We start from the raw sequence: 27,550 nt of genomic DNA on the forward strand, positions 1-27,550 counted from the left end.
TGAGAGAGGCCTGTAATTTTCATCATAGGTACACGTCAACTATGACAGACAAATTGAGAAGAAAAAAAATCCAGAAAATCACATTGTAGGATTTTTAATGAATTTATTTGCAAATTATGGTGGAAAATAAGTATTTGGTCACCTACAAACAAGCAAGATTTCTGGCTCTCACAGACCTGTAACTTCTTCTTTAAGAGGCTCCTCTGTCCTCCACTCGTTACCTGTATTAATGGCACCTGTTTGAACTTGTTATCAGTATAAAAGACACCTGTCCACAACCTCAAACAGTCACACTCCAAACTCCACTATGGCCAAGACCAAAGAGCTGTCAAAGGACACCAGAAACAAAATTGTAGACCTGCACCAGGCTGGGAAGACTGAATCTGCAATAGGTAAGCAGCTTGGTTTGAAGAAATCAACTGTGGGAGCAATTATTAGGAAATGGAAGACATACAAGACCACTGATAATCTCCCTCGATCTGGGGCTCCACGCAAGATCTCACCCCGTGGGGTCAAAATGATCACAAGAACGGTGAGCAAAAATCCCAGAACCACACAGGGGGACCTAGTGAATGACCTGCAGAGAGCTGGGACCAAAGTAACAAAGCCTACCATCAGTAACACACTACGCCGCCAGGGACTCAAATCCTGCAGTGCCAGACGTGTCCCCCTGCTTAAGCCAGTACATGTCCAGGCCCGTCTGAAGTTTGCTAGAGTACATTTGGATGATCCAGAAGAGGATTGGGAGAATGTCATATGGTCAGATGAAACCAAAATATAACTTTTTGGTGAAAACTCAACTCGTCGTGTTTGGAGGACAAAGAATGCTGAGTTGCATCCAAAGAACACCATACCTACTGTGAAGCATGGGGGTGGAAACATCATGCTTTGGGGCTGTTTTTCTGCAAAGGGACCAGGACGACTGATCCGTGTAAAGGAAATAATGAATGGGGCCATGTATCGTGAGATTTTGAGTGAAAACCTCCTTCCATCAGCAAGGGCATTGAAGATGAAACGTGGCTGGGTCTTTCAGCATGACAATGATCCCAAACACACCGCCCGGGCAACGAAGGAGTGGCTTCGTAAGAAGCATTTCAAGGTCCTGGAGTGGCCTAGCCAGTCTCCAGATCTCAACCCCCATAGAAAATCTTTGGAGGGAGTTGAAAGTCCGTGTTGCCCAGCGACAGCCCCAAAACATCACTGCTCTAGAGGAGATCTGCATGGAGGAATGGGCCAAAATACCAGCAACAGTGTGTGAAAACCTTGTGAAGACTTACAGAAAACGTTTGACCTGTGTCATTGCCAACAAAGGGTATATAACAAAGTATTGAGAAACTTTTGTTATTGACCAAATACATATTTTCCACCATAATTTGCAAATAAATTCATTAAAAATCCTACAATGTGATTTTCAGGATTCTTTTCCTTCTCATTTTGTCTGTCATAGTTGACGTGTGTACCTATGATGAAAATTACAGGCCTCTCTCATCTTTTTAAGTGGGAGAACTTGCACAATTGGTGGCTGACTAAGTACTTTTTCCCCCCACATTATATATATATATATATATAATAAATAAATAAGGGGGATTAGAAATTATGCAAACAATTACATTGATAGAACCCACAATCTGCAATATTAAAGCTGATCCAAACACACAAATAAAACATTAATTAATTACAACCATATCACAGTTCAATGGTGATTGAGGAACAATGAATGGTAATATGTGCCCCTTCTTATTAATAACATATTTTTTCACTAACAATAAACTGTGTATAGGGGAGACTGACCGTCTGCAGAGACTGGAAGAGACAGTAGAAGACCAGATACCACAGGACCTTCCCCTGCTCCACTGGAGGGACATACCAGATCAGGAAGTACGTGAGCACCGCAAAGGGAGTGGAGATGAGGATCCTGAGGGGAAAACAGGAGAGGATCAATAAAATGTAATGGAGGAGCATTTGCATGTGTTGCTGTCTAAGTAGGTCTATTTCATCTTGGTGACTGGAGAAAAAATGATATACTATAAAAAGAAATGTTTCTACAGTATTGAAGCAGTAAATATTTGTTCTCACAATTATGATTTCCATGAGTCCCTGCCAGGCTAAGTGTGGCACCTGGTAGTGTTGGCAGTAGTGGTAGCAGAATTTGGGCACTAACTTATGTCATCTGCATAGGGTTGAGATATATACACTGAACAGAAATAAACGCAACATGCAACAATTTCAAAGATTTTACTGAGCTACAGCTCATATTAGGAAATTAATCAATTGATATAAATTAATTAGGCCCTAATCTATGGATTTCAAATGACTTGGCAGGGGTTCAGCCATGAGTGTCCTTGGAGGGCATAGGCCCGGCCACTTGGCAGCCAGGCCCACCCACTGGGGAGCCAGGCCCAGCCAATCAGAATTTGTTTTTCCCCTACAAAAGGGCTTTATTACAGACAGAAATAGTCCTCAGCACCCTGGGCATTGTGTTGCGTGACAAAACTGCACAATTTAAAGTGGCCTTTTATTGTCCCCAGCACAAGGTGCACCTGTGTAATGATCATGCTGTTTAATCAGTTTCTTGATATGCCACACTGGTCAGGTGGATGGATTATCTTGGCAAAGGAGAAATGCTCACTAACAGGGATGTAAACACATTTCTGCCAAAAATATGAGAGAAATAAGCTTTTTGTGTGTATGAAAAATGTCAGTGATTTTTTATTTCAGCTCATGAAACATGGGACCAACAATTTACATGTTGCGTTGATATTTTGGTTCAGTGTATAAACTAAAGTATCCAACTTGAACCCCGTCGCTTTCTAATTTTCTTACATTCACATTCCCCTTTTTATTTTTTATTTCTGTGCATTGAAATCTATAACCCTTAATCCCCTGTTATTTGGGGCTGTGTACGGAGAAGGGGTTCAGAATGGGCTCACTGTGCCTGCTGACAGGGAGACTGTGGTGGGCTGTCCTTATAGTGACGCCATACTGACTCGCCTCACCCTCACACCACTCTACAGGCACAATCACACAATACACCTGACCAGCAGACCAATACACCCCAGCTAGAGAAGCAGAACAGCCATAGAGAACAATGAATCCACTACTGCAGCGGTCTCCAACAGGTAGACCAGTAGCTCGCAGGCGACCTCTGAGTAGCTCGCCAATCAATTCTGAAAGTACATGCATTTTGTCATGTGTTCTATCTCAAACTGTCATAAACATAAAGGTCCCGGCTACTATTCAATCAAAGCAACATTGACGTTATCCCATCCCTGGTTAGGCACTATTGGCTTAAAAAGCCAAATGTAACAATATCTGACAATGAATTTCCAGCAATATTGCTCCTCTGTCTATCATCTGTCAGTATGTAGCCAGTTAGCGATGCTAATGATACCCTGCATCTTGTGAGTAGACAGACTTTCCCCAAAAACCATCTCAATTAAATAAATGTAAACCGCAAAGTAGGCTTCCCTGACAGAACTATATCATGATTATTTGTATCAATTGGGTGGCCATTGTTTTGAGATGTTCTGCAGCAGTAGGCCTTATTGCAGAAACATTGCTAAACCAACACATTCAATTAAAGGGGAATTACACCAAAAAATCTAAATGTGCTCGTTTTCCAGACCTCAAATTGTCTTCTGATATGATTTAAGCATTGACATAACTCAGAACATCCATTTAGCTGTTTCTCTATGAATAATTGTTATATTGTGAGTAAAAAACGAACAAAAAAAAACCTAACAAAAAAACAGGAAGAAAAAAAACTGCGAAAACAGAATTTGGGAAAATACTAAAGATAATGTTATGGGGCCTGTCATGCCAAATACTGTTTATTAACCATTCGATTACCAGGTATATTGACAGAATACACACCAAAGACCCGGGGAAGAGAAGAATGTGCGTATTTGAAAGCTAGAAAAAAAAACATTGCAACACATTTCATTTTTTTACAAGTAGCACCAATGCTAGAAAAGGTTGGAGACCCCTGCCCTACTGGGTTTCCAGCAGACCAGTCCACGCAAAATAATAGAAGTCGGGGGCATTGCTGGCAGGGTGTTTCGGAGACAAGTATATATCGACTAAGAGATTTTTCTATGCTTGCAGGGCAGCGGGCGTTCCATTTGTCTCAGCCGCTCACTGGTCTCAGTAAAAGCCACACAGTTGAGAACAGCGGTCACTGTAACATTGCATGCTCATCTGCCAAGTGTTTTAATCACTACAACTACATTAATACTTTATAGCAATCTCTTGCTAAGAAGTAATGTTTCTTTCTATTCATAATCTGTGTTTGACCTGCAATTATGGCACCTATAGTCCCCAGGGGGCCTATCAGCTAACTGAACTGAAAATGCTTGTTTGTTTATCTGACATGACACATGTCGACCCAACTCACAAATGGCCAGTCAATGGGAATAGCCCATCCTCTGTAGCCCACACCCACTGAACTGGAGAAGCCCCATAGACGCCCCCTCCATCTTCTTCCTTAGCCTATGTGGGCTGACTAAATGGGGTTAATGAGAGTCAATAAGCTGATCTGACTGGAAATAGAGGTCAGATTTCGGCTTGATTCTCTGCATTTTGTACACCGTCACTCGGTTGAATACACAAAGCTCACAGCATGAGCACGATGGCAGCCCAACCCACTTAGGGGGGTAGGCGAGACACGAGAGAGGAAAAGGCTCACGGTTTTATTTAGCAAACAGACTGGATCATCTGCCTGTGAGAAACAATGTGCTTGTTCAAGTTATGTCAATATTGAAGTATTATGATCTTGATAAGACAAAGAGAGAGACTATTAAAGTACTTCTCAGCAGAGCCCATTAAGATAACATTGTGTTCTCGCTCTTTTAAAACAATGATCCTTTTGATGTTATTTTTAGATGATTATTTAATCATACAGCTATCGGTCTGTCTTGCAGGCGGATACAAGGAAGAGGGTTCTAGAATTCCACAGTGTTTAGGACTAGCGCATAAAATTCTGGGAAAAACATATTCCACTTATAGTGCCAATTAAAAAAGCTGGCGCATTCAGATGGGAAAAGAGCTTTAGTCAAGGTTAAGTTAAGTGCTGCATTATTGATAGTGAGGAAGACATCTAAATCTCCTTGTCTGTGCTAAGGCTCTGATAAGAACACGCTGGGGGCTTTGTGGTGGTTTGTACAGGCCAGATAACTGCACACACAGCCACCTCCTAACAATGACCTACCTCATTGACATGCAGCCAAGAATCTCCCCTCTACTTGACCTGTGGTAACTTCTCTCTGGATTAGCCGAGCCCCCTCCTAAACTGCCATTCTGGGATCACACACACACGCGCTTCTCAGGCCCCCATTGTCCTAATTCCAGATGTGTGTTGAGGGTTGGACCAATCAGAGAAGGAGAAGCTGGTTCTTTCTCCACCCGGCATCCTACATTACATGCCCAGGGTCCTAAGATATCAAGCGAATCCAGCTACCTTACCATCATGAATAAACCTCTATCGACGGAATTCCTAGACAGTCACGGTTTTATGCCAAATATACATTTTAACCACAAAATTTCACTCTGTCCTCTTGTAGAGGAGTATATGAAAATATACAGCAGCATGTTATATAGCAGTGGTCACTATGTTCCCTCTGGTTTAAATTACTTTGGGTGCTGCTACTGTGTGTGACCATGCACAGACCAAAGGCCAGAGAGGTGACAGGGATCAGTGTTTCTATTGACCACATGGGGTCATATAGAGTTTCACAGGGGCATATAAACTAGGCTGTAAAGTGCTAGGTAGCAGGGGTAGGATGCTGTTAGAGATCATCTCTCTTTACAAACAACTGTCTCACGGTGTTAAATACCTCCCATTATGGCATTCCTACAACCATATGTCAAATCAAGGCTAGGTATGCCTTGATAGAGCATACCTAGCAACAAAACCGTAACGGTTAACAATGGTGTTCTTCGACGTGAGGATTACTTTTGCCGTAGCATTGTGTGGATCATTGCCAAATCTTATATGCAATGCTCATGTGTTTAGATGAACAGTGTGTGACACGGGAGCTCTGCTTTCATCAACTAGTGACAGGCATTCTGGGCTGTCGTACTCAGTCCAAATGCACTCCTATTACTTTAGAGAGGGAACTCACTGCTCTCTTCCGTTCCTGACATATGCCACCCACCACTAGGCTTAACAGTCTCGCTTAGGGCATCTGGGGCAAAATCATAGAATTAGAAATCAATTTCTTTGGGCACAGGCTTCAAAGCACACAGAGCCTTTCGTGGAATATCGCAGTGCCAGCACAGAACAAAAAGAGAAAGCACCTGGGTATTCCAAAACTAACTAAAATAAGATTTAGCCTCATTCCAGTCTGTCCTGGTTTGCACCCAGAGGAGAAGTTAAAAGCTATTACAATCCAAGACGGACAGTGCCCAACAGCAGATAAAGATTGAGTACTGAGGTAAAATTGAGAACAAGTTATGCATATCACTGACAGCCTGTTCTTTCTATTCAAGCCTTTCCACTTCAGCTTTGTTGTCACGGTTACCACCCATATTTCAATTTCAACTAATGTTCTCGCTCTAGGCATGACGAGAGGTTTTGTTTTGATTTCTTCTTTCATTCCTGCCTGCTGTAAAATGTCCACTGGGTGACCGAGGCGGAGACACCTACCAGGGCATCATCCGGCCACACCGGGTCCATCTGCTCCGGCTCACCAGGAAGCCCACCGTTGGGTCTGTCACTGCATCCCAGGCCCGGCCCACAAACAAAATGATAGAGGCATAAAATGGGTCCAGCTATGGAGAGACAGAGTTAAAGGGAGAGAGAGAGAGAAATAACTGAGGGGGAGGGATATAAATAATTAATTGTCTGTCAGACCACTACAACCACAGACATCAGCCATCACCTCTCCTCACAGAAGGAGTGGCCATTGAAACAGAAATAAAAATAAGCCATCTTTTGCAACTTAGCAACAAGATGACTCCAAGAGGATATTTGGAGAGTTGCCAAGGTTGTGTAAGGACAGTCAGTGATACATGGCGAGGCCACATTGGCAACATTACCATCTGAACAGTGTGGTGTTTAAGACCATTCCAAGGAGCTCATCATCTCTGGTTGAATGAGTTGTATTCAGTGTGCACAGTCTATCACTTGCTAATTGAGAGACAAAGCAAAGCAGTAGGAGTCAGAGTTAAACCGCTTCACTAGAAGAGTCATGCCAGAGGCTGTCAGAATGAAACCAGCTATTTGGCCTTCCCCTTAAAATCAGTTCCCCCTGTACTTTCTAGTGACAGTGAGCTCAGAAAGTTTACAGTATTCTGAAAATAGATGAGACAAAATATATACACGGTTGACCTTCTCTGCTGTGCTTTAAATGACAGCATTTCAAGACAAGGACAAGAACTGATACAGTACAAAGCTCATCGGATACTAAAGTGCTGAAAGTGAACTATAATTTCCAGTTCTGCCCTAGGAGCCTATTCCTGACAACTGACTCGAACACTGACGTACTGTGCTCTTTGTCTTGGGGCTCTATTACAGTGCCTATATAGAGATGCCTAGCTTGGGACTTCCCCTCTAGGTCCCCCACCCTGGTGTTGCCCTCTGGCTCAACCCCCATCTCACTTACCTGGGCCACATCCAGCAGGTAGATCTGGAGGAAGAAGCCCAGAGCACTGCCTGTGATCTGGTAGGGAGCCCCTCCAATGGCATAGCACAACTTCCTGCACACTGACAGACGGCCGCTGTCGTCCCTCTGCTGGAGAATAGGGAGAGAAGAAGACTCACATAGCAGGATGATAGGACACAATGTTTTGTTATACACTAAATACAGAAATGAAGAACACCGTGAAAGCACTGGATTTTAATGGGTTGCTATTGATACACAATTTAGCTGTGTTGTGATACAGGGCTCTTTGTATTACATTTACATTTACATTTTACATTTTAGTCATTTAGCAGACGCTCTTATCCAGAGCGACTTACAGGAGCAATTAGGGTTAAGTGCCTTGCTCAAGGCCACATTTACGTCATTTAGCAGACGCTCTAGTCCAGAGCGACTCACAAATTGATGCATTCACCCTATAGCCAGTGGGATAACCACTTTACAATTTTTTTTTGGGGGGGTAGAAGGATTACTTTATCCTATCCCAGGTATTCCTTAAAGAGGTGGGGTTTCAAATGTCTCCGGAAGGTGGTGAGCGACTCCGCTGTGTGTGGGGTGGGGTGGGGGGGGTAGAAGGATTACTTTATCCTATCCCAGGTATTCCTTAAAGAGGTGGGGTTTCAAATGTCTCCGGAAGGTGGTGAGTGACTCCGCTGTGGGGTGGGGTGGGGGGGGGGTAGAAGGATTACTTTATCCTATCCCAGGTATTCCTTAAAGAGGTGGGGTTTCAAATGTCTCCGGAAGGTGGTGAGTGACTCCGCTGTGGGGTGGGGGGTAGAAGGATTACTTTATCCTATCCCAGGTATTCCTTAAAGAGGTGGGGTTTCAAATGTCTCCGGAAGGTGGTGAGTGACTCCGCTGTCCTGGCGTCGTGAGGGAGCTTGTTCCACCATTGGGGTGCCAGAGCAGCGAACAGTTTTGACTGGGCTGAGCGGGAACTATGCTTCCGCTTTGTATGTCCATATCCAACTTGGACTTTGTATTAAAAACTGACAAAATGTTGGGGGCATTTCATTTCAATATATTTAGCCAGGATAGTCCACTCAGTAACAATTGCCACTGTTTTCCAGGGAGTCCTGGGTTCCATATAATCAATAAAACAGATAACACACCATACACAGAAGCCTATACAGCATATTCATTAGCATACATACAAAAGCACAGCTAAAAATCACAGCACACACTTCATACTCGGTAACATACATTCAAAACCACGCTCACATTACAGCTACCTAGATATGTGTGCAGCTCTTTTGAAGGCGGACATGCTAGCAAACTATCATGTGGATAAGTCCAGGTTGTTCGAGAGCAAAAAGGTACAAAGAACTGCCTTGGAAGGCCATGTTTTTCACTGATGGTTGTGCCAGTAGGTGCAGGTCTCATTGGTCATAGGCTTTGACTGCTGTGCCCCCGGAGGATGGGTGGAGACTCCTACCTGAACAGGTCTGACATGTATTCATGCAGTTTGTGCTGTGTCACCTTGATAAGTCCCTAGGGTGTTGTAATGGATCCAGTCAGTCAGTGGTTCGATTCCAGTTTTTGGCAGAAAAACCTCTGTGTGTGTTAACAACAATAATAATAATAATAATAAGCCATTTAGCAGACGCTTTTATCCAAAGCGACTTACAGTCATGTGTGCATACATTTTTACATATGGGTGGTCCCGGGGATCGAACCCACTACCCTGGCGTTACAAGCGCCATGCTCTACCAGTCATGATACAAGCAGCCCTGTTGATGATACGTTGTAGCTGGTTAAGACCGGTCTTATTAAACTGATGTAGGGTGGGAAGCAACACTGTGGCGCAGTAGTCCAGGTGAATTGTTATCATGGTGTGGAGGATGTCCTTGGAGACAAAGTCCCTTGCCCTTTTTAGAGCGCCAAGCCCAGACAGCAATTTCCCTGTGACCAGGCTGGCGTGTTTAGACCAGTGTAGGTCCAACTTCATCCCCAGGTATGGCGTTTACTTGTTCATAAGTGTTTTGTCCGTATGTTACTGTGATACTTTTGCCTGTGTATCTCAGCTTTTATGAGTTGCCAAACAACATTGTCTTGGTCTTCTGAGGGTGTATGGAGAGCTTGTTGTTAGCGAACCAAGATACTGCCCTCTTGATGTCGTTTGACACTGCCTCCTCACACTCCCCGGTGGTATTAGCTGAGTAGTACAGGACTGTCTTCTGCATATATACACTACCGGTCAAAAGTTTTAGAACACCTACTCATTCAAGGGGTTTTCTTTATTTGTACTATTTTCTACATTGTAGAATAATAATGAAGACATCAAAACTATTGAATCATGTAGTAACCAAATAAGTGTTAAACAACTTCAAATAGCCACCCTTTGCCTTGATGACAGCTTTGCACACTCTTGGCATTCTCTAAACCAGCTTCATGAGGTAGTGCATTTCAATTAACAGGTGTGCCTTCTTAAAAGTTAATTTGTGGTATTTCTTTCCTTCTTAAGGAGGGGGGTATACATAAGATAGCCCTATTTGGTAAAAGACCAAGTCCATATTATGGCAAGAACAGCTCAAATAAGCTAAAAGAAACGACAGTCCATCATTACTTTAAGACATGAAGGTCAGTCAATACGGAACATTTCAAGTAACAGACACATCTCAACATCAACTGTTCAGGGGAGACTGTGTGAATCAGGCCTTCATGGACAAATTGCTGCAAGAAAAAAAAACACTACTAAAGGACACCAATAATAAGAAGAGACTTGCTTGGGCCAAGAAACACGAGCAATAGACATTAGACCGGTGGAAATTTGTTCTTTGGTTTGGAGTCCAAATTTGAGATTTTTGGTGAGACGCGGTGTGGGTGAACGGATGATCTCCGCATGTGTATTTCCCACTGTAAAGCATGGAGGAGGTGGTGTTATGGTGTGGGGGTGCTTTTCTGGAGACACTGTCTTATTTATTTAGAATTCAAGGCACACTTAACCAGCATGGCTACCACAGCATTCTGTAGCGATATACCATCCCATCTGGTTTAGGCTTATCATTTGTTTTTCAACAGGACAATGACCCAACACACCTCCAGGCTGTGTAAGGGCTATTTGACCAAGAAGGAGAGTGATGTAGTGCTAAATCAGATGACCTGGCCTCCACAATCCCCCGACCTCAACCAAATTGAGATGGTTTGGGATGAGTCGGACTGGAGAGTGAAGGAAAAGCAGCCAACAAGTGCTCAGCATATGTGGGAACTCCTTCAAGACTGTTGGAAAAGCATTCCAGGTGAAGTTGGCTGAGAGAATTCCAAGAGGGTGCAAAGCTGTCATCAAGGCAAAGGGTGGCTATTTGAAGAATCTCAAATATAAAATATTTTTGGTTACCACATGATTCCATATGTTATTTCATCATTATGTCTTTACTATTATTCTACAATGTAGAAAATAGTAAAAATAAAGACAAATCCTCAAATGAGTAGGTGTTCTAAAACTTTTGACCAGTAATATATGTATGCTGCATTTCTCCAGCACTGATGGAAGGTCATTAATGTAAATGCAGAACAGCAGGGGTCCAAGCACACTCCCTCGTGGTACTCCATTCACCACAGGTACCTGGGCCGACTGCGTGCTCCTCAGTTTGGTGTACGGACTCCTCCCCTGTAAGTATGATGTGAACCACTTGATTGCAGTGCTGTCAAAGCCTAGTTTCGCAAGCTTTCTCAGGAGCGTGCGGTCTGTGAACAGTGTCAAAAGCTTTCTTCAGATCTAAGAAGAGTGCTGCTGTGACCTCCTGGCTGTTAAAAGCATACTTGAAGTCCTCCACAACCCTTTGCACTGCTGTAGATATGCTGTGTATCATCCTAAATCCGCCTTGATAGGCTGTAAATAGGCTGTTGAGTGAGAAATAGTTGGCAACCTGTGTGTGCACCAGCCTTTTCAACATTTCCGACTTTTAGAAGCCTAGGAGGAATATCGTCTGGCCCTGTGACTTTCTGCTGCGTCATCTTCAGAAGTTCATTTAGTACTGTTACTTCAACTAGCTCTAGCCAAAAACATGCTCTGTGTGAGACATATGAAAGTGGGTATTTTGAGGGAGCCTGTATTTATTTAGTAAGCTTAGATGCAAAGTATACATTAAACTCTGCCATTTCTAGAGGGTAAGATGTTCGAGGCATCCTGTCTAGATATACTTTGTACTTGGCATGTTATTTTTGCTTTAACAGTTATACCAGTGATTATTTTCCACATTGTTGTCTCCCTTGGATTTTTGTAGAGTAGCTGAGTAACAGTTTGTTTCCTTCCTTACTTTAGCAGTTATGTCACTGGGCAGTCGCGAGCTGCCTTGTGACACAAGCCTACCAGACGAGCTAAATCACTTCTATGCTCACTTCGAGGCAAGCAACACTGAAGCATGCATGAGAGCATCAGCTGTTCCAGATGACTATGTGATCACGCTCTCCGTAGTCGATGTGAGTAAGACTTTTAAGCAGGTCAACATTCACAAGGCCGCAGGGCCAGACGGATTACCAGGACGTGTACTCCCAGCATGCGCTGACCAACTGGCAAGTGTCTTCACCGACATTTTCAACATGTCCCTGACTGAGTCTGTAATACCAACACATTTCAAGCAGACCACCATAGTCCCTGTGCCCAAGGACACTAAGATAACCTGCCTGAATGACTACCGACCCGTAGCACTCACGTCTGTAGCCATGAAGTGCTTTGAAAGGCTGGTCATGGCTCACAACAACATTATCCCAGAAACCCTAGACCCACTCCAATTTGCATACCGCCCCAACAGATCATGCAATCTCTATTGCACTCCACACTGCCCTTTCCCACCTGGACAAAAGGAACACCTACGTGAGAATGCTATTCATTGACTACAGCTCAGCGTTCAACACCATAGTGCCCTCAAAGCTCATCACTAAGCTAAGGACCCTGGGACTAAACACCTCCCTCTGCAACTGGATCCTGGACTTCCTGACAGGCCGCCCCCAGGTGGTAAGGGTAGGTAACAACACATCTGCCACACTGATCCTCAACACGGGGGCCCCTCAGAGGTGCGTGCTCAGTCCCCTCCTGTACTCCCTGTTCACCCATGACTGCATGGCCAGGCACGACTCAAACACCATCATTAAGTTTTCCAACGACACAACAGGCCTGATCACCGACAACAATGAGACAGCCTATAGGGAGGAGGTCAGAGACCTGGCCATGTGGTGCCAGTATAACAACCTCTCCCTCAACGTGATCAAGACAAAGGAGATGATTGTGACTGAGCACGCCCCCATTCTCATTGACGTGGCTGTAGTGAACAGGTTGAGAGATTCAAGTTCCTTGGTGTCCACATCACCAACAAACTATCATGGTCCAAACACACCAAGACAGTCGTGAAGAGGGCACAACAAAGCCTATCCCCCCACAGGAGACTGAAAAGATTTGGCATGTGTCCTCAGATCTTCAAGAAGTTCTACAGCTACACCATCGAGAGCATCCTGACTGGTTGCATCACCGCCCGGTATGGCAACTGCTCGGCCTCCGACCGCAAGGCACTACAGAGGGTAGTACATACGGCCCAGTACATCACTGGGGCCAAGCCTCCTGCCATCCAGGACCTCTATAACAGGCGGTGTCAGAGGAAGGCCCTAAAAATTGTCAAAGACTCCAGCCACCCTAATCAGACTGTTCTCTCTGCTACCGCACGGCAAGTGGTACCGGAGCGCTAAGTCTAGGTCCAAAAGGCTTCTTAACAGCTTCTACTCCCAAGCCATAAGACTCCTGAACAGCTAATCATGGCTACCCTGACTATTTGCACTAACCCCCCACCACACCCCACCCCATCCCCCTCTTATACGCTGCTGCTACTCTGTTTATTATTTATGCATAGTCACTTTAACTCTACCTACATGTACAGATTACCTCGACTAGCCGGTGCCCCCGCACATTGACTCTGTACCGGGACCCCCCTGTATATAGCCTCCCTACTGTTATTTTACTGCTGCTCTTTAATTATTTTCTTTTCATTTTTACTTATCTATTTTTTTACTTAACACAAAAACAAACAAGAAAACTGCATTGTTGGTTAAAGGCTTGTAAGTAAGCACTTCACTGTAATGTCTACACCTGTTGTATTCGGCGCATGTGGCAAATAACATTTGATTTGATTTGAGACATCTGTATCCTTTCCAGTCATTTTCAGCCTTTGTTTTCACCTCTTTTAGCTGAGCAGTATTGCTGTGACTCAGGGTCAGTCAAAGAGATGGAGTTACTTTTTGTTTCACTCTTCTCTGCCAGAGCAGTACATGAAGGTTTGCGACCTGTAAGAAGGCTTGCCAGGCCTCATTCACATTGTTGCATGAAAGGACTCTTTCCCAATGGTCTGACTTGAGAGTATGAAAGACTTCTGGTTATAGCGTTTGAGAGATCTGTGCTGTTGTGTTAAAACTCTCCCCTCCTCTAATCTCCCTTTGATGCAGGTCATTATGATATGGTCAGATGGCCCCCATGCTAATGAACTCCTCAGCTTGTAATGGTCAGGGTTAGATACATAGATGTTGTCAATGTATGTTTCAGACGGTTCCGTTATGCGAGTGGGTTCTCTTATTACTGGCCACAGCTGATAAAGTCCCATAAGGTGTTCCACAGATGATTGTGCATGTGTGCTTCAAGAGGTCAGAGTTAAAGTCCCCCATTATTGCCACCTCTGCCTTTTATGCCTTAGCGGTCATGTCTATTTTATGCAGGAAGGTTTCTGCTTGGGCATGCCATTCAGGGCCTGAGCTAGGGGAGCAATAAACACAGGTCAGGAGTGTCTTGCGTGTGTTCTGTTATCTTATTTCTACAAAACCTAAACATTGTGCTTTGGGTTAAGCGTCTGACCATAGCTTTGTTTGTGACATGATTACCATTTTAGACAGGCATTTACTGGGTTAACTTGGGGAATGGTTCCTGATTTAAAAGCAGCAACTGTGTTGCACAACCTCTGCCATTTGGATTGCTCAGATTTGCAAGACAGTAGCACAAGTAGAAGCACTGTCCATGCTATACATTTTGTTCATGGTTAAAGATAAAATAAATAACCAAACTTCTTCCACTCTCTCACTTCATTTTTTCTCCACTGTCCCACTTCCTCCGCTCTCTCTTTCCCACTGTTTGTGTTTATCACCAGGTTAAGCAAAGCTTTACCTTGACAGCTGATTGTGTGCAGAGGGCATCGGCCCGGCCGGCCATCCATCTCCACAAGGTTGAGCTGCCGAGGAGGGAGAGCAGTGGCCGCTAGCCTAATGAGGCTCACCCTGAGCGGGGAGGAGAATAAGGGAAGGGCCTTGTGATGGATGGTGGAGGCTGGAGGACTGGGCTAAGGGTACCTTACAGATCACAAAGTCAGCGATTTTTCACTCCATTCATATGCAAATCCATTGGATTCATACACTGGCTTGTCTGGCTGGCATGTTTTTATTTAGAGCTTCCCTTGTCTACACGTCCTCTATTAGGATTAATAGTTTTCTCTCTCGCATACCCATCACTTGGGTATGAGCATCACTTCTTTGCTCATGTTTCTCTGTTCAGCACCTACTGTAACTGTTCAGGATGTGCATTTGATAATAAAAAAAAATGGGTCATAACTGTTCAGTCAAATTAAAACACACTGGCCAATCTCACCCACTTGGTCCTCTGAGTCTCTGGTTTATTTCAGACACTTCTGACCCAAAAGCAGTCAGTAAAGGGCAATTCCACGATAATGGAATTATGCTTTGACTCAGATTTTTCACTTTAAAATGTATTCCAAACAAAAACCATTGATTTCAAATTTGAACAAACCATACAACTTTATACATAAGGACTATTTGGAACAATTTACACAGAAAATCAAACTTACTGGAAGAACTGTGCAGATGCAAAGTTTGGTAACAGAATCACGATAAAATCTCCCTCAGTTATTTTATGCTACCACGCTTTCCAAAAATGTAAATATCTGCTCTGAATTAAGATTCAAAGATGTCTGCAGAAAGAATGGGGTGTCAGCTATGACGTGACACCTTGAGTTCGAAAAAATGGCCACAGTAATACATCTGTTAACGGAATTACATGATGGGTCCCTGATCAGTACTATACCAAAATGTATAATTATAGTTATGAATATTCTCTTCATGGTGATGTATCCTGAATAGGTACACAAAAAGGTAGAAATATGCAATATCCTTCTTATATTTGGATATTATTCTACACGTCGGCAATTATTCTAATGAGCTCCGCCCCAAAACAAAAAATTTGGTTGGTCCAGACCAGACCAAATCCGGACCAGACCAATCACGTCGGTTTCACAAGTTTGGACATCACAGTACAGGACAGTCGAGCACAGTAGAGTATATTACAGTAAAGTCGATATGTTCAGTACATTATACTGTACTCTACTCTAGTGTGCTCTACGTTTCTGTACTGTACAGTCCAAACTTGTGAAACAGACGTCTATGATTGGTTCAGATTTGGTCTGGCCAGGACGGACCAAATTTCAACGTCCATGGACATCCGGTGCTCAGTGGGTGAGGATGCTTGTTGCAGTAAATGGAAAGAGGGTAGGTGTCAGTAAGACCCGGGAAAGGTGACATGAAAAAACAGACACACACAGAGAGATTGTCCAGAATTTTTTTCACAGTCTTGCTTTGACCACCAGATGACAGAAATAAAACAGTTACGAGCTGAACATAACAGTATGCCAGTGGAAGGGGGGACAGCAGCAGGTGACCCAACTGTGGTTTGTACTACTATGATTTCCCATTGTAGCCAATTCAATTGCAGTAATTCAGTTACAGATTTTTTCTGTAATTCCGTTACCGATTTGGTTACAGAATTACGAGATTTGATCACTTAATTCATGAACAAACTTGATCAGTAAAAACTAACTGGTAGGTCTACCTTTACTTTTTACTTCTGTGAACTTTCATTATCCTCCCTCATGAGGGAGAGAAATTAGAAAATATCTTAAGGATGTGGCTTTTTGGAAACAGCACAAGGCAAATAATTGATCCAAAACTAGGTACAAGTGTTGATATTAGTTAGCAGGGGTCTTTACATCAACATTAGTGTTTTGATGTATTTCTAATACCTTAAGACTTTCTGGTAGATGTTGTCTAAGACCCCGTTTCCATCTGTTTGACCAGAAATCAAAGCCTTTGCTTAGTCCAAATTATTTGGGTGGAAAATGGTTGAAAAATGTGTATGCCTTAATTTCTCAAAAATAAAGACTCTACGCTTTCATTTAACATGCTCCTATGAGCTTCACATGTTGGTCCTCATGGGTCCTTTTAGATGAAAAGGCCCTGTGTAGCTCAGTTGGTAGAGCATGGCGTTTGCAATGCCAGGGTTGTGGGTTCGACCAGTATGAAGAATGTATGCACTCACTAACTGTAAGTCGCTCTGGATAAGAGCGTCTGCTAAACGCCTAAAATGTAAAACAACATGACTCATTGTGAGGCCAAGATTGGCCAACCCTCCTCACCACACTTCTTAATGTCAGATTAGCACTAAATCCCTCTGACTATGCTGTCTGGGCCACAACTAGTTTAAAAAGGTGGTGTGAGACTGGGAGGTCACTGTAGTTCAGCCACTGTACAACTCCGCCGTGCCGGAGGCAGCGATTGGATCTGGCTATGTGATTAGGCATTCTGACATTCCATCAGTGGCCTGAGTGGCCCAGCAGTCTGCGGACAGTCAGGAGTGCACACCCCCCCCCTCCTTCCAATCACAAAAACATCCTGCTGGTCAATGAGTAAATAAACCCAGTCCAATAGCCAATCAATGTAAAGAGTATCTATTCTGACACCATCCCATCTGTCACAGTGTTGTTATAAGCTCCTCTGACCTATTCATAGTACTTTCTCTGGTGAAATATGCCCGCATAGAATGGGAATTATGTCCCATATTGCCTTCAGGAATGCAGCCTAAAGACATCCTGTGTAGGACAACTTGTACGGAATATATACACAAAAGGTATGTGGACACCCCTTCAAATTAGTGGATTTGGCTATTTCAGCCACATGCCTTGCTGACAGGTGTATAATAACGAGCACACAGCCATGCAATCTCCATAAACAAACATTGGCAGTAGAATGGCCTTACTGAAGAGCTCTGTGACATTCAACGTGGCACCGTCATAGGATGCCACCTTTCCAACAAGTCAGTTTATCACATTTCTGCCCCAGTCAACTGTAAGTGCTGTTATTGTGAAGCGGAAATGTCTAGGAGCACAACGGCTCAGCTGCGAAGTGGTAGGCCACACAAGCTCACAGAAGCGCGTAACAGGTAAAAATCGTCTGTCCTCGGTTGCAACACTCACTCCAAACTGCCTCTGGAAGGAACATCAGCACATGAACTGATCGTTGGGAGATTCATGAAATGGGTTTCCTTGGCCGAGCAACCGCACACAAGCCTAAGATCACGATGCGCAATGCCAAACGTCGACTGGAGTGGTGTAAAGCTCGCCGCCATTGGACTCTGGAGCAGTGGAAACACATTCTCTAGAGTGATGAATCACCCTTCACCATCTGGCAGTCCGACGGATGAATCTGGGTTTGGCGGATGCCAGGAGAACGCTACCTGCCCCAATGCATAGTGCCAACTGTAAAGTTTGGTGGAGGAGGTATAATGGTCTGGGGTGTTTTTCATGGTCCGTGCTAGGCCCCTCAGTTCCAGTGAAGGGAAATCTTAACACTACAGCATACAATGACATTCTAGACAATTATGTGCTTCCAACTTTGTGGCAACAGTTTGGGGAAGGCCCATTCCTGTTTCAGCATGACAATGCCCCCGTGCACAAAGCGAGATCCATACAGAAACGGTTTGTCGAGATCGGTGTGGAAGAACTTGACTGGCCTACACAGAGCCCTGACCTCAACCCCATCGAACAGCTTTGGAATGAATTGGACCGCCGACTGCGAGCCAGGCCTAATCGCCCAACATCAGTGCCCGACCTCACTAATGCTCAAGGCTGAATGGAAGCAAGTCCCTGCAGCAATGTTCCAACATCTAGTGGAAAGCCTTCCCAGAAGAGTGGAGACTTATAACAGCAAAGGGGGGGGACCAACTACATATTAATGCCCATGATTTTGGAATGAGATGTTCGACGACCAGGTGTCCACATACTTTTGGTCATGAGATAGAGTACCAGTCAAAAGTTTGCACACCTACTCATTCAAGGGTTTTTCTTTATTTTTGTACTATTTTCTACATTGTAGAATAATAGTGAAGACATCAAAACTATGAAATAACACATATGGAATCATGTACTAACCAAAAGTGTTAAACAAATCAAAATATATTTTGAGATTCTTCAAAGTAGCCACCCTTTGCCTTGATGACAGCTTTGCACACTCTTGGCATTCTCTCAACCAGCTTCATGAGGTAGTCATCTGGAATGCATTTCAATTAACAGATGTGCCTTCTTAATGCGTTTGAGCAAATATTTTGTGTTCTGACAAGGTAGGAGTGGTATACAGAAGATATCCCTATTTGGTAAAAGACCAAGTCCATATTATGGCAAGAACAGCTCAAATAAGCAAAGAGAAATGACAGTCCATCATTACTTTAAGACATGAAGGTCAGTCAATTCGGAAAATTTCAAGAACTTTGAAAGTTTCAAGTGCAGTAGCAAAAATCATCAAGCGCTATGATGAAACTGGCTCTCATGAGGACCGCCACAGGAAAGGAAGACCCAGAGTTACCTCTGCTGCAGAGGATAAGTTCATTATACACTGCTCAAAAAAATAAAGGGAACACTAAAATAACACATCCTAGATCTGAATGAATGAAATAATCTTATTAAATACTTTTTTTCTTTACATAGTTGAATGTGCTGACAACAAAATCACACAACAATTATCAATGGAAATCAAATGTATCAACCCATGGAGGTCTGGATTTGGAGTCACACTCAAAATTAAAGTGGAAAACCACACTACAGGCTGATCCAACTTTGATGTAATGTCCTTAAAACAAGTCAAAATGAGGCTCAGTAGTGTGTGTGGCCTCCACGTGCCTGTATGACCTCCCTACGACGCCTGGGGGGTCTTGCTAATTGCCTTTAATTTCCACCTGTTGTCTATCCCATTTGCACAACAGCATGTGCAATTTATTGTCAATCAGTGTTGCTTCCTAAGTGGACAGTTTGATTTCACAGAAGTGTGATTGACTTGGAGTTACATTGTGTTGTTTAAGTGTTCCCTTAATTTTTTTGAACAGTGTAGTTAACTGCACCCCAAATAAATGCTTCACAGAGGTCAAGTAACAGACACATCTCAACATCAACTGTTCAGAGGAGACTGTGTGAAATCAGGCCTTCATGGTCTAATTGCTGCAAAGAAACCACTACAAACAATCAGTTAGGAAAGCAAAGGCTAGCTTTTTCAAACAGAAATGTGCATCCTGTAGCACTAACTCCAAAAAGAGTTGGGACACTAAAGTCCATGGAGAATAAAAGCACCTCCTCCCAGCTACCCACTGCACTGAGGCTAGGAAACACTGTCACCACCGATAAATCTACGATAATCGAGAATTTCAATAAGCATTTTGCTATGGCTGGCCATGCTTTCCACCTGGCTACCCCTACCCCGGCCACCAGCTCCGCTGCAACTTGCCCATGCCCCCCCGCTTCTCCTTCACCCAAATTCAGATAGCTGATGTCCTGAAAGAGCTGCAAAATCTGGACCCCTACAAATCAGCTGGGCTAGACAATCTGGACCCTTTCTTTCTAAAATTAGCAGCCGAAATTGTCGCAACCCCTATTACTAGCCTGTTCAACCTCTCTTTCGTATCGTCTGAGATCCCCAGAGATTGGAAAGCTGCCGCGGTCATCCCCCTCTTCAAAGGGGGTGACACTCTAGATCCAAACTGTTACAGACCTATATCCATCCTACCCTGCCTTTCGAAAGTATTTGAAGGCCAAGTTAACAAACAGATCACTTCGAATCCCACCGTACCTTCTCCGTTATGCAATCTGGTTTCCGAGCTGGTCATGGGTGCACCTCAGCCACGCTCAAGGTCCTAAACGATATAATAACCGTGATTGATAAAAGACAGTACTGTGCAGCCGTCTTTATTGACCTGGCCAAGGCTTTTGACTCTGTCAATCACCGCATTCTTATTGGCAGACTAAATAGCCTTGGTTTCTCAACTGACTGCCTCGCCTGGTTCACCAACTACTTTTCAGATAGAGTTCAATGTGTCAAATCGGAGGGCCTGTTGTCTGGACCTCTGGAAGTCTCTATGGGGGTGCCACAGGGTTCAATTCTCGGGCCGACTCTATTCTCTGTGTATATCAATGATGTTGCTCTTGCTGCTGGTGACTCTCAGATCCACCTCTATGCAGACGACACCATTTTGGACACTTCATTGGACACTGTTAACAAACCTCCAAACGAGCTTCAATGCCATACAACACTTCTTCTGTCGCCTCCAACTGCTCTTAAACGCTAGTAAAACTAAATGCATGCTCTTCAATCGAACACTGCTTGCACCCGCCCGCCCGACTAGAATCACTACTCTCGGCGGGTCTGACTTAGAATATGTGGACAACTAGAAATACCTAGGTGTCTGGTTAGACATAAACTCTCCTTCCAGACTCACATTAAGCATCTCCAATCCAAAGTTAAATCTAGAATCGGCTTCCTGTTTCTTAACAAAGCCTCCTTCACTCATGCTGCTAAACATGCCCTCGTAAAACTGACTATCCTACCGATCCTTGACTTCGGCAATGTAATTTACAAAATAACTTCCAACACTCTACTCAGCAAATTGGATGTAGTCTATCACAGTGCCATCCGTTTTGTCACCAAAGCCCCATATACTACCCACCATTGTGACCTGTACGCTCTCGTTGGCTGGCCCTCACTACATATTCGTCGCCAAACCCACTGGCTCCAGGTAATCTATAAAGCACTTCTAGGCAAATCCCCGCCTTAGCTCATTGGTCACCATAGCAACACCCACCGGTAGTATGTGCTCCAGCAGGTATATCTCACTGGTCATCCCCAAAGCCAACACCTCCTTTGGCCGCCATTCCTTCCAGTTCTCTGCTGCAAATGACTGGAACGAACTACAAAAATCTCTGAAGCTGGAGACACTTATCTCCCTCACTAACTTTAAGCATCAGTTGTCAGAGCAGCTTACCGATCACTGTACCTGTACACAGCCCATCTGTAATTAACCCACCCAACTACCTCATCCCCAAATTGTTATTTATTTTGCTAATTTGCACCTCAGTATCTCTATTTGCTCATCATCTTCTGCACATCTATCACTCCAGTGTTAATACTAAATTGTAATTATTTTGCACTATGGCCTATTTATTGCCTTACCTCCATAACTTACTACATTTGCACACACTGTATATAGATTTTTTTATTTTCTATTGTGTTATTGACTGTACGTTTTTGTTTATTCTATATGTAACTCTGTGTTGTTGTTTTTAAATCGCACTGCTTTGCTTTATCTTGGCCAGGTCGCAGTTGTAAATGAGAACTTGTTCTCAACTGGCTTACCTGGTTAAATAAAGGTTAAATACAAAAAACAAAAAGAAAACGACACCAATAAGAAGAGACTTGCTTGGGCCAAGAAACACGAGCAATGGACATTAGACCAGTGGAAATCTGTCCTTTGGTCTGATGGTTCCAACCACTGTGTCTTTGTGAGACGCAGAGTAGGTGAACGGATGATCTCCGCATGTGTGGTTCCCACCATGAAGCATGGAGGAGGAAGTGTGATGGTGTGGGGGTGCTTTGCTGGTGACACTGTCTGTGATTTATTTAGAATTCAAGGCACACTTAACCAGCATGGCTACCACAGCATGATACGCCATCCCATCTGGTTTGCGTCAGTGGGACTATCATTTGTTATTCAACAGGACAATGACCCAAAACACACCTCCAGGCTGTGTAAGGGCTATTTGACCAAGGAGAGTGATGGAGCGCTGCATCAGATGACCTGCCCTCCACAATCACCCGACCTCAACCCAATTGAGATGGTTTGGGGATGAGTTGGACCGCAGAGTGAAGGAAAAGCAGCCAACAAGTGCTCAGCATATGTGGGAACTCCTTCAAGACTGTTGGAAAAGCATTCCTCATGAAGCTGGTTGAGAGAATGCCAAGAGCTGTCATCAAGGCAAAGGGTGGCTACTTTGAAGAAACTCAAATAAAAAATATATTTTTATTTGTTTAACATTTTCATGATTCCATGTGTGTTCTCATAGTTTTGATGTCTTCACTATTATTCTACAATGTAGAACACAGTAAAAATTAAGAAAAACCCTTGAATGAGTAGGTGTGTCCAACCTTGACTGTACAGTGGGGGAAAAAAGTATTTAGTCAGCCACCAATTGTGCAAGTTCTCCCACTTAAAAAGATGAGAGGCCTGTAATTTTCATCATAGGTACACGTCAACTATGACAGACAAATTGAGAATTTTTTTTCCAGAAAATCACATTGTAGGATTTTTAATGAATTTATTTGCAAATTATGGTGGAAAATAAGTATTTGGTCACCTACAAACAAGCAAGATTTCTGGCTCTCACAGACCTGTAACAACTTCTTTAAGAGGCTCCTCTGTCCTCCACTCGTTACCTGTATTAATGGCACCTGTTTGAACTTGTTATCAGTATAAAAGACACCTGTCCACAACCTCAAACAGTCACACTCCAAACTCCACTATGGCCAAGACCAAAGAGCTGTCAAAGGACACCAGAAACAAAATTGTAGACCTGCACCAGGCTGGGAAGACTGAATCTGCAATAGGGAAGCAGCTTGGTTTGAAGAAATCAACTGTGGGAGCAATTATTAGGAAATGGAAGACATACAAGACCACTGATAATCTCCCTCGATCTGGGGCTCCACGCAAGATTTCACCCTGTGGGGTCAAAATGATCACAAGAACTGTGAGCAAAAATCCCAGAACCACACGGGGGGACCTAGTGAATGACCTGCAGAGAGCTGGGACCAAAGTAACAAAGCCTACCATCAGTAACACACTACGCCGCCAGGGACTCAAATCCTGCAGTGCCAGACGTGTCCCCCCTGCTTAAGCCAGTACATGTCCAGGCCCGTCTGAAGTTTGCTAGAGTGCATTTGGATGATCCAGAAGAGGATTGGGAGAATGTCATATGGTCAGATGAAACCAAAATATAACTTTTTGGTAAAAACTAAACTCGTCGTGTTTGGAGGACAAAGAATGTTGAGTTGCATCCAAAGAACACCATACCTACTGTGAAGCATGGGGATGGAAACATCATGCTTTGGGGCTGTTTTTCTGCAAAGGGACCAGGACGACTGATCCGTGTACAGGAAAGAATGAATGGGGCCATGTATCGTGAGATTTTGAGTGAAAACCTCCTTCCATCAGCAAAGGCATTGAAGATGAAACGTGGCTGGGTCTTTCAGCATGACAATGATCCCAAACACACCGCCCGGGCAACGAAGGAGTGGCTTCGTAAGAAGCATTTCATGGTCCTGGAGTGGCCTAGCCAGTCTCCAGATCTCAACCCCATAGAAAATCTTTGGAGAGAGTTGAAAGTCTGTTGCCCAGCGACAGCCCCAAAACATCACTGCTCTAGAGGAGATCTGCATGGAGGAATGGGCCAAAATAACAGCAACAGTGTGTGAAAACCTTGTGAAGACTTACATAAAACGTTTGACCTGTGTCATTGCTAACAAAGGGTATATAACAAAGTATTGAGAAACTTTTGTTATTGACCAAATACTTATTTTCCACCATAATTTGCAAATAAATTCATAAAAAATCCTACAATGTGATATTCTGGATTTTTTTTTCTCATTTTGTCTGTCATAGTTGACGTGTACCTATGATGACAATTACAGGCCTCTCATCTTTTTAAGTGGGAGAACTTGCACAATTGGTGGCTGACTAAATACTTTTTTCCCCCACTGTATATCTACACACACACACACACACACACACACACACACAGACACAGAGAGAGAGAGAAAAGAAAAATATAAAACGCAACATGCAGTGTTGGTCCCATGAAATAAATAAAAGATCCCAGAAAATGTCCATATGCACAAAAAGCACATTTCTCTCAAATGTGCACAAATTTGTTTACATCCCTGTTAGTAAGCATTTCTCATTTGCCAATATACTTGAAATCCATCCACCTGACAGGTGTGGCATATCAAGAAGCTGATTAACAACAGCATGACCATTACATAGGTGCACCTTGTGCTGGGGACACTAAAAGACCACTTTAAAATGTGCAGTTTTGTCACAACACAATGCCACAGAGGTTTCACATTTTAAGGGATTGTGCAATTGGCATGCTGACTGCAGGAATGTCCACCAGAGCTGTTGCCAGAGAATTGAATGTTCATTACTCTACCAATGTCGTTTTAGAGAATTTTGCAGTACGTCCAACCGGCCTCACAACCACACACCACGTGTAACCTTGCCAGCCCAGGACGTCTAGATCAGGCTTCTTCACCTGCGGGTTTGTCTGAGACCAGACACCGGGACAGCTGATGAAACTGTGGGTTTGCACGACCAAATAATTTCTGCACAAAGTGTCAGACACCGTCTCAAGGAAGCTCATCTGCATGCTCGTCGTCCTCACCAGGGTCGACCTGACTGCAGTTCGGTGTCGTAACCAACTTCAGTGGGCAAATGCTCACCTTCGATGGCCACTGGCACGCTGGAGAAATGTGCTCTTCACGGATGAATCCCAATTTCAACTTTACCTGGCAGATGGCAGACAGCGTGTATGGCGTCGTGTGGGCGAGCGGTTTGCTGATGTCAACGTTGTGAACAGAGTGACCCATGGTGGCGGTGGGGTTATGGTATGGGCAGGCATAAGCTACAACGGACACAATTGCATTTTATCTATGGCAATTTCAATGCACAGAGATACCGTGACGAGATCCTGAGGCCCATTGTCGTGCCATTCAACGAATGCCCCCATGTCACAAAGATCTGTATACAATTCCTGGTAGCTGAAAATGTCCCAGTTCTTCCATGGCCTGCACGTTCACCAGACATGTCATCCATTGAGCATGTTTGGGATGCTCTGGATCAACGTGTACGACAGTGTGTTCCAGTTCCTGCCAATATCCAGCAACTTCGCACAGCCATTGGAGAGGAGTGGGACATTCCACAGGCCACAATCAACAGCCTGATCAACTCTATGCGAAGGAGAGGTGTCGCGCTACATGAGGCAAATGGTGGTCACACCAGATACTGACTGGTTTCTGATCCACGCCCCTACTTTTTTGTTTAAGGTGTCTGTGCCCAACAGATGCATATCTGTATTCCCAGTCATGTGAAATCCATAGACTAGGGCCTAATTATTTCAATTGAATGATTTCCTTATATGAACTGTAACTCAGTAAAATCTTAGAAATTGTTGCGTTTATAATTTTTCTCTGAGAGAGCGAGAATATATATATCAGTGACACCTCTAAAATGGTGTTGATGTGACATTGCACCTCCCTGCCAGTCAGAATGAAAGGTAAATATCCTTTGAGCTCATCAAGCAGCTGAGACTGGCATGGGACCTGAGATGAGAGGCTAAACTTGATGGAGCAAGTCCTGCACTCCAGCCAAAACGAAACATTACACACTGGCAATCACACTGGATATCAACCTGTTACAAGGAAATCCAGAGTGTGACAGCACATCACAAATGCCATGTTCAAATGCATATTCGGAACTAGGAAACTCAGAAATGTCCAACTTGATAACTGGTTGAACGCAGCACCTGTAAGTAGCAAGTTGGAAATGTTTGACTTTCCTAGTTCCTACTAGCACGTGAACGCAGCATTACGGTTCTTTCAAGACAATTGGGAAAACGAGGTCGAATCATGACATCAGTGGTCTTCAGGTCAGAAAGTCGGAGTTCTAGAAGAGGCCCGAGTTCCCGACTTGGAATTCAGAGTTGGATGACAGTTGAAAACTAATTTTCCCAGTCGGAAAATTGTGTGATGTCCATTGATGTCATCTATGGTTTAGTCACAATTACACCAGTAGCCTATAAGCCACTCATTGTGAATGCCTGTCATTTGAAGACTATTTGACGCTTGAATCGTGACTGCAATAAGTAATTAGCCTAATTACAATAGTTTATAATGGCATAACATGCCTTCACTGCCAATTACAGCGTGTTAATTACGCGGCTTTCTTAATAGCCTATCAATCAAACCCGCCTCAATTTTATCTTGATATCACGGTCAAAATATTTAAGTGAATTTGTGTGCGTTTCAAAACTCATTATAATAATGCCTATTATGCATTATGTGGATATGGTGGTAAACTAATACTGTGCAGATATCCATATAGCCTACATAATAGTATTATGAATATAATTTATTAGGCTACAAATGAATAGAATTCCTCGCACTTACCTTGGCAATTTTGAGTCCATCTTGACTTCTTGGTTTTGTTGTTAATACAGTTGCCGCAGAATATTGCTCCGCGCCCTCTCCTTTTGCCATATCGTTTTAAATCGATAATTTATTTCAAAAGCCTTTAATTTGTTATTCTCCTCACTCAATATTGGAACCGCGCGATTAAGCCACTGTTTCAGAGCTCTGTATGTTCCAAACTCAATTTGGGAGGCTGGTCTCCTTGGTTTAACATGTAATAGATATGGATGGATAGAACGTGTCTTTGCCCTCCCCCGCTCATTCATCCACGCTTTCCAATACTACGCCTCCGACGTCATGTTAACCCTTTAATTGACTAATATGCTGACGCGACTAATGGAATTCAATGCAAGGTAGCCTACATTAAAGGAAACATAGCATACCAACAATATTGGCAGAATTATTTGCCTGCATCAATTTTATATTATGACATAGTGCATGGGCGCCACTTTGGTTTCCTACATTTTTACACAATCAAATATGCCGTCTCTATTTACAACTAAAAGACAACAAAAATGCCCACAGTCATCAAGCTAGGTAAA

The 27,550-nt window shown here is 43.6% G+C and overlaps 1 protein-coding gene across 1 annotated transcript in view; it reads right to left on the reverse strand.

Annotated features, from left to right (window-relative positions):
• Positions 1 to 27,223, reverse strand: part of LOC121544985 (sodium-dependent lysophosphatidylcholine symporter 1-B) — a 32,384-nt gene extending 5,161 nt beyond the window's left edge. Inside the window, exons 1-4 of the mRNA XM_041855283.2 lie at positions 26,988 to 27,223; positions 7,602 to 7,730; positions 6,644 to 6,768; positions 1,792 to 1,915 (exon numbers count right to left, since the gene is read on the reverse strand). Coding sequence (XP_041711217.2) covers positions 1,792 to 1,915; positions 6,644 to 6,768; positions 7,602 to 7,730; positions 26,988 to 27,077 — 468 coding nt within the window. The 5' untranslated portion in view covers positions 27,078 to 27,223. The remainder of the gene's footprint in view (positions 1 to 1,791; positions 1,916 to 6,643; positions 6,769 to 7,601; positions 7,731 to 26,987) is intronic.
• Positions 27,224 to 27,550: the final 327 nt, after the last annotated feature.

The sequence above is a fragment of the Coregonus clupeaformis genome, chromosome 29 (genome assembly GCF_020615455.1).
Source record: "Coregonus clupeaformis isolate EN_2021a chromosome 29, ASM2061545v1, whole genome shotgun sequence".
Taxonomy (NCBI): Eukaryota; Metazoa; Chordata; class Actinopteri; order Salmoniformes; family Salmonidae; genus Coregonus; species Coregonus clupeaformis.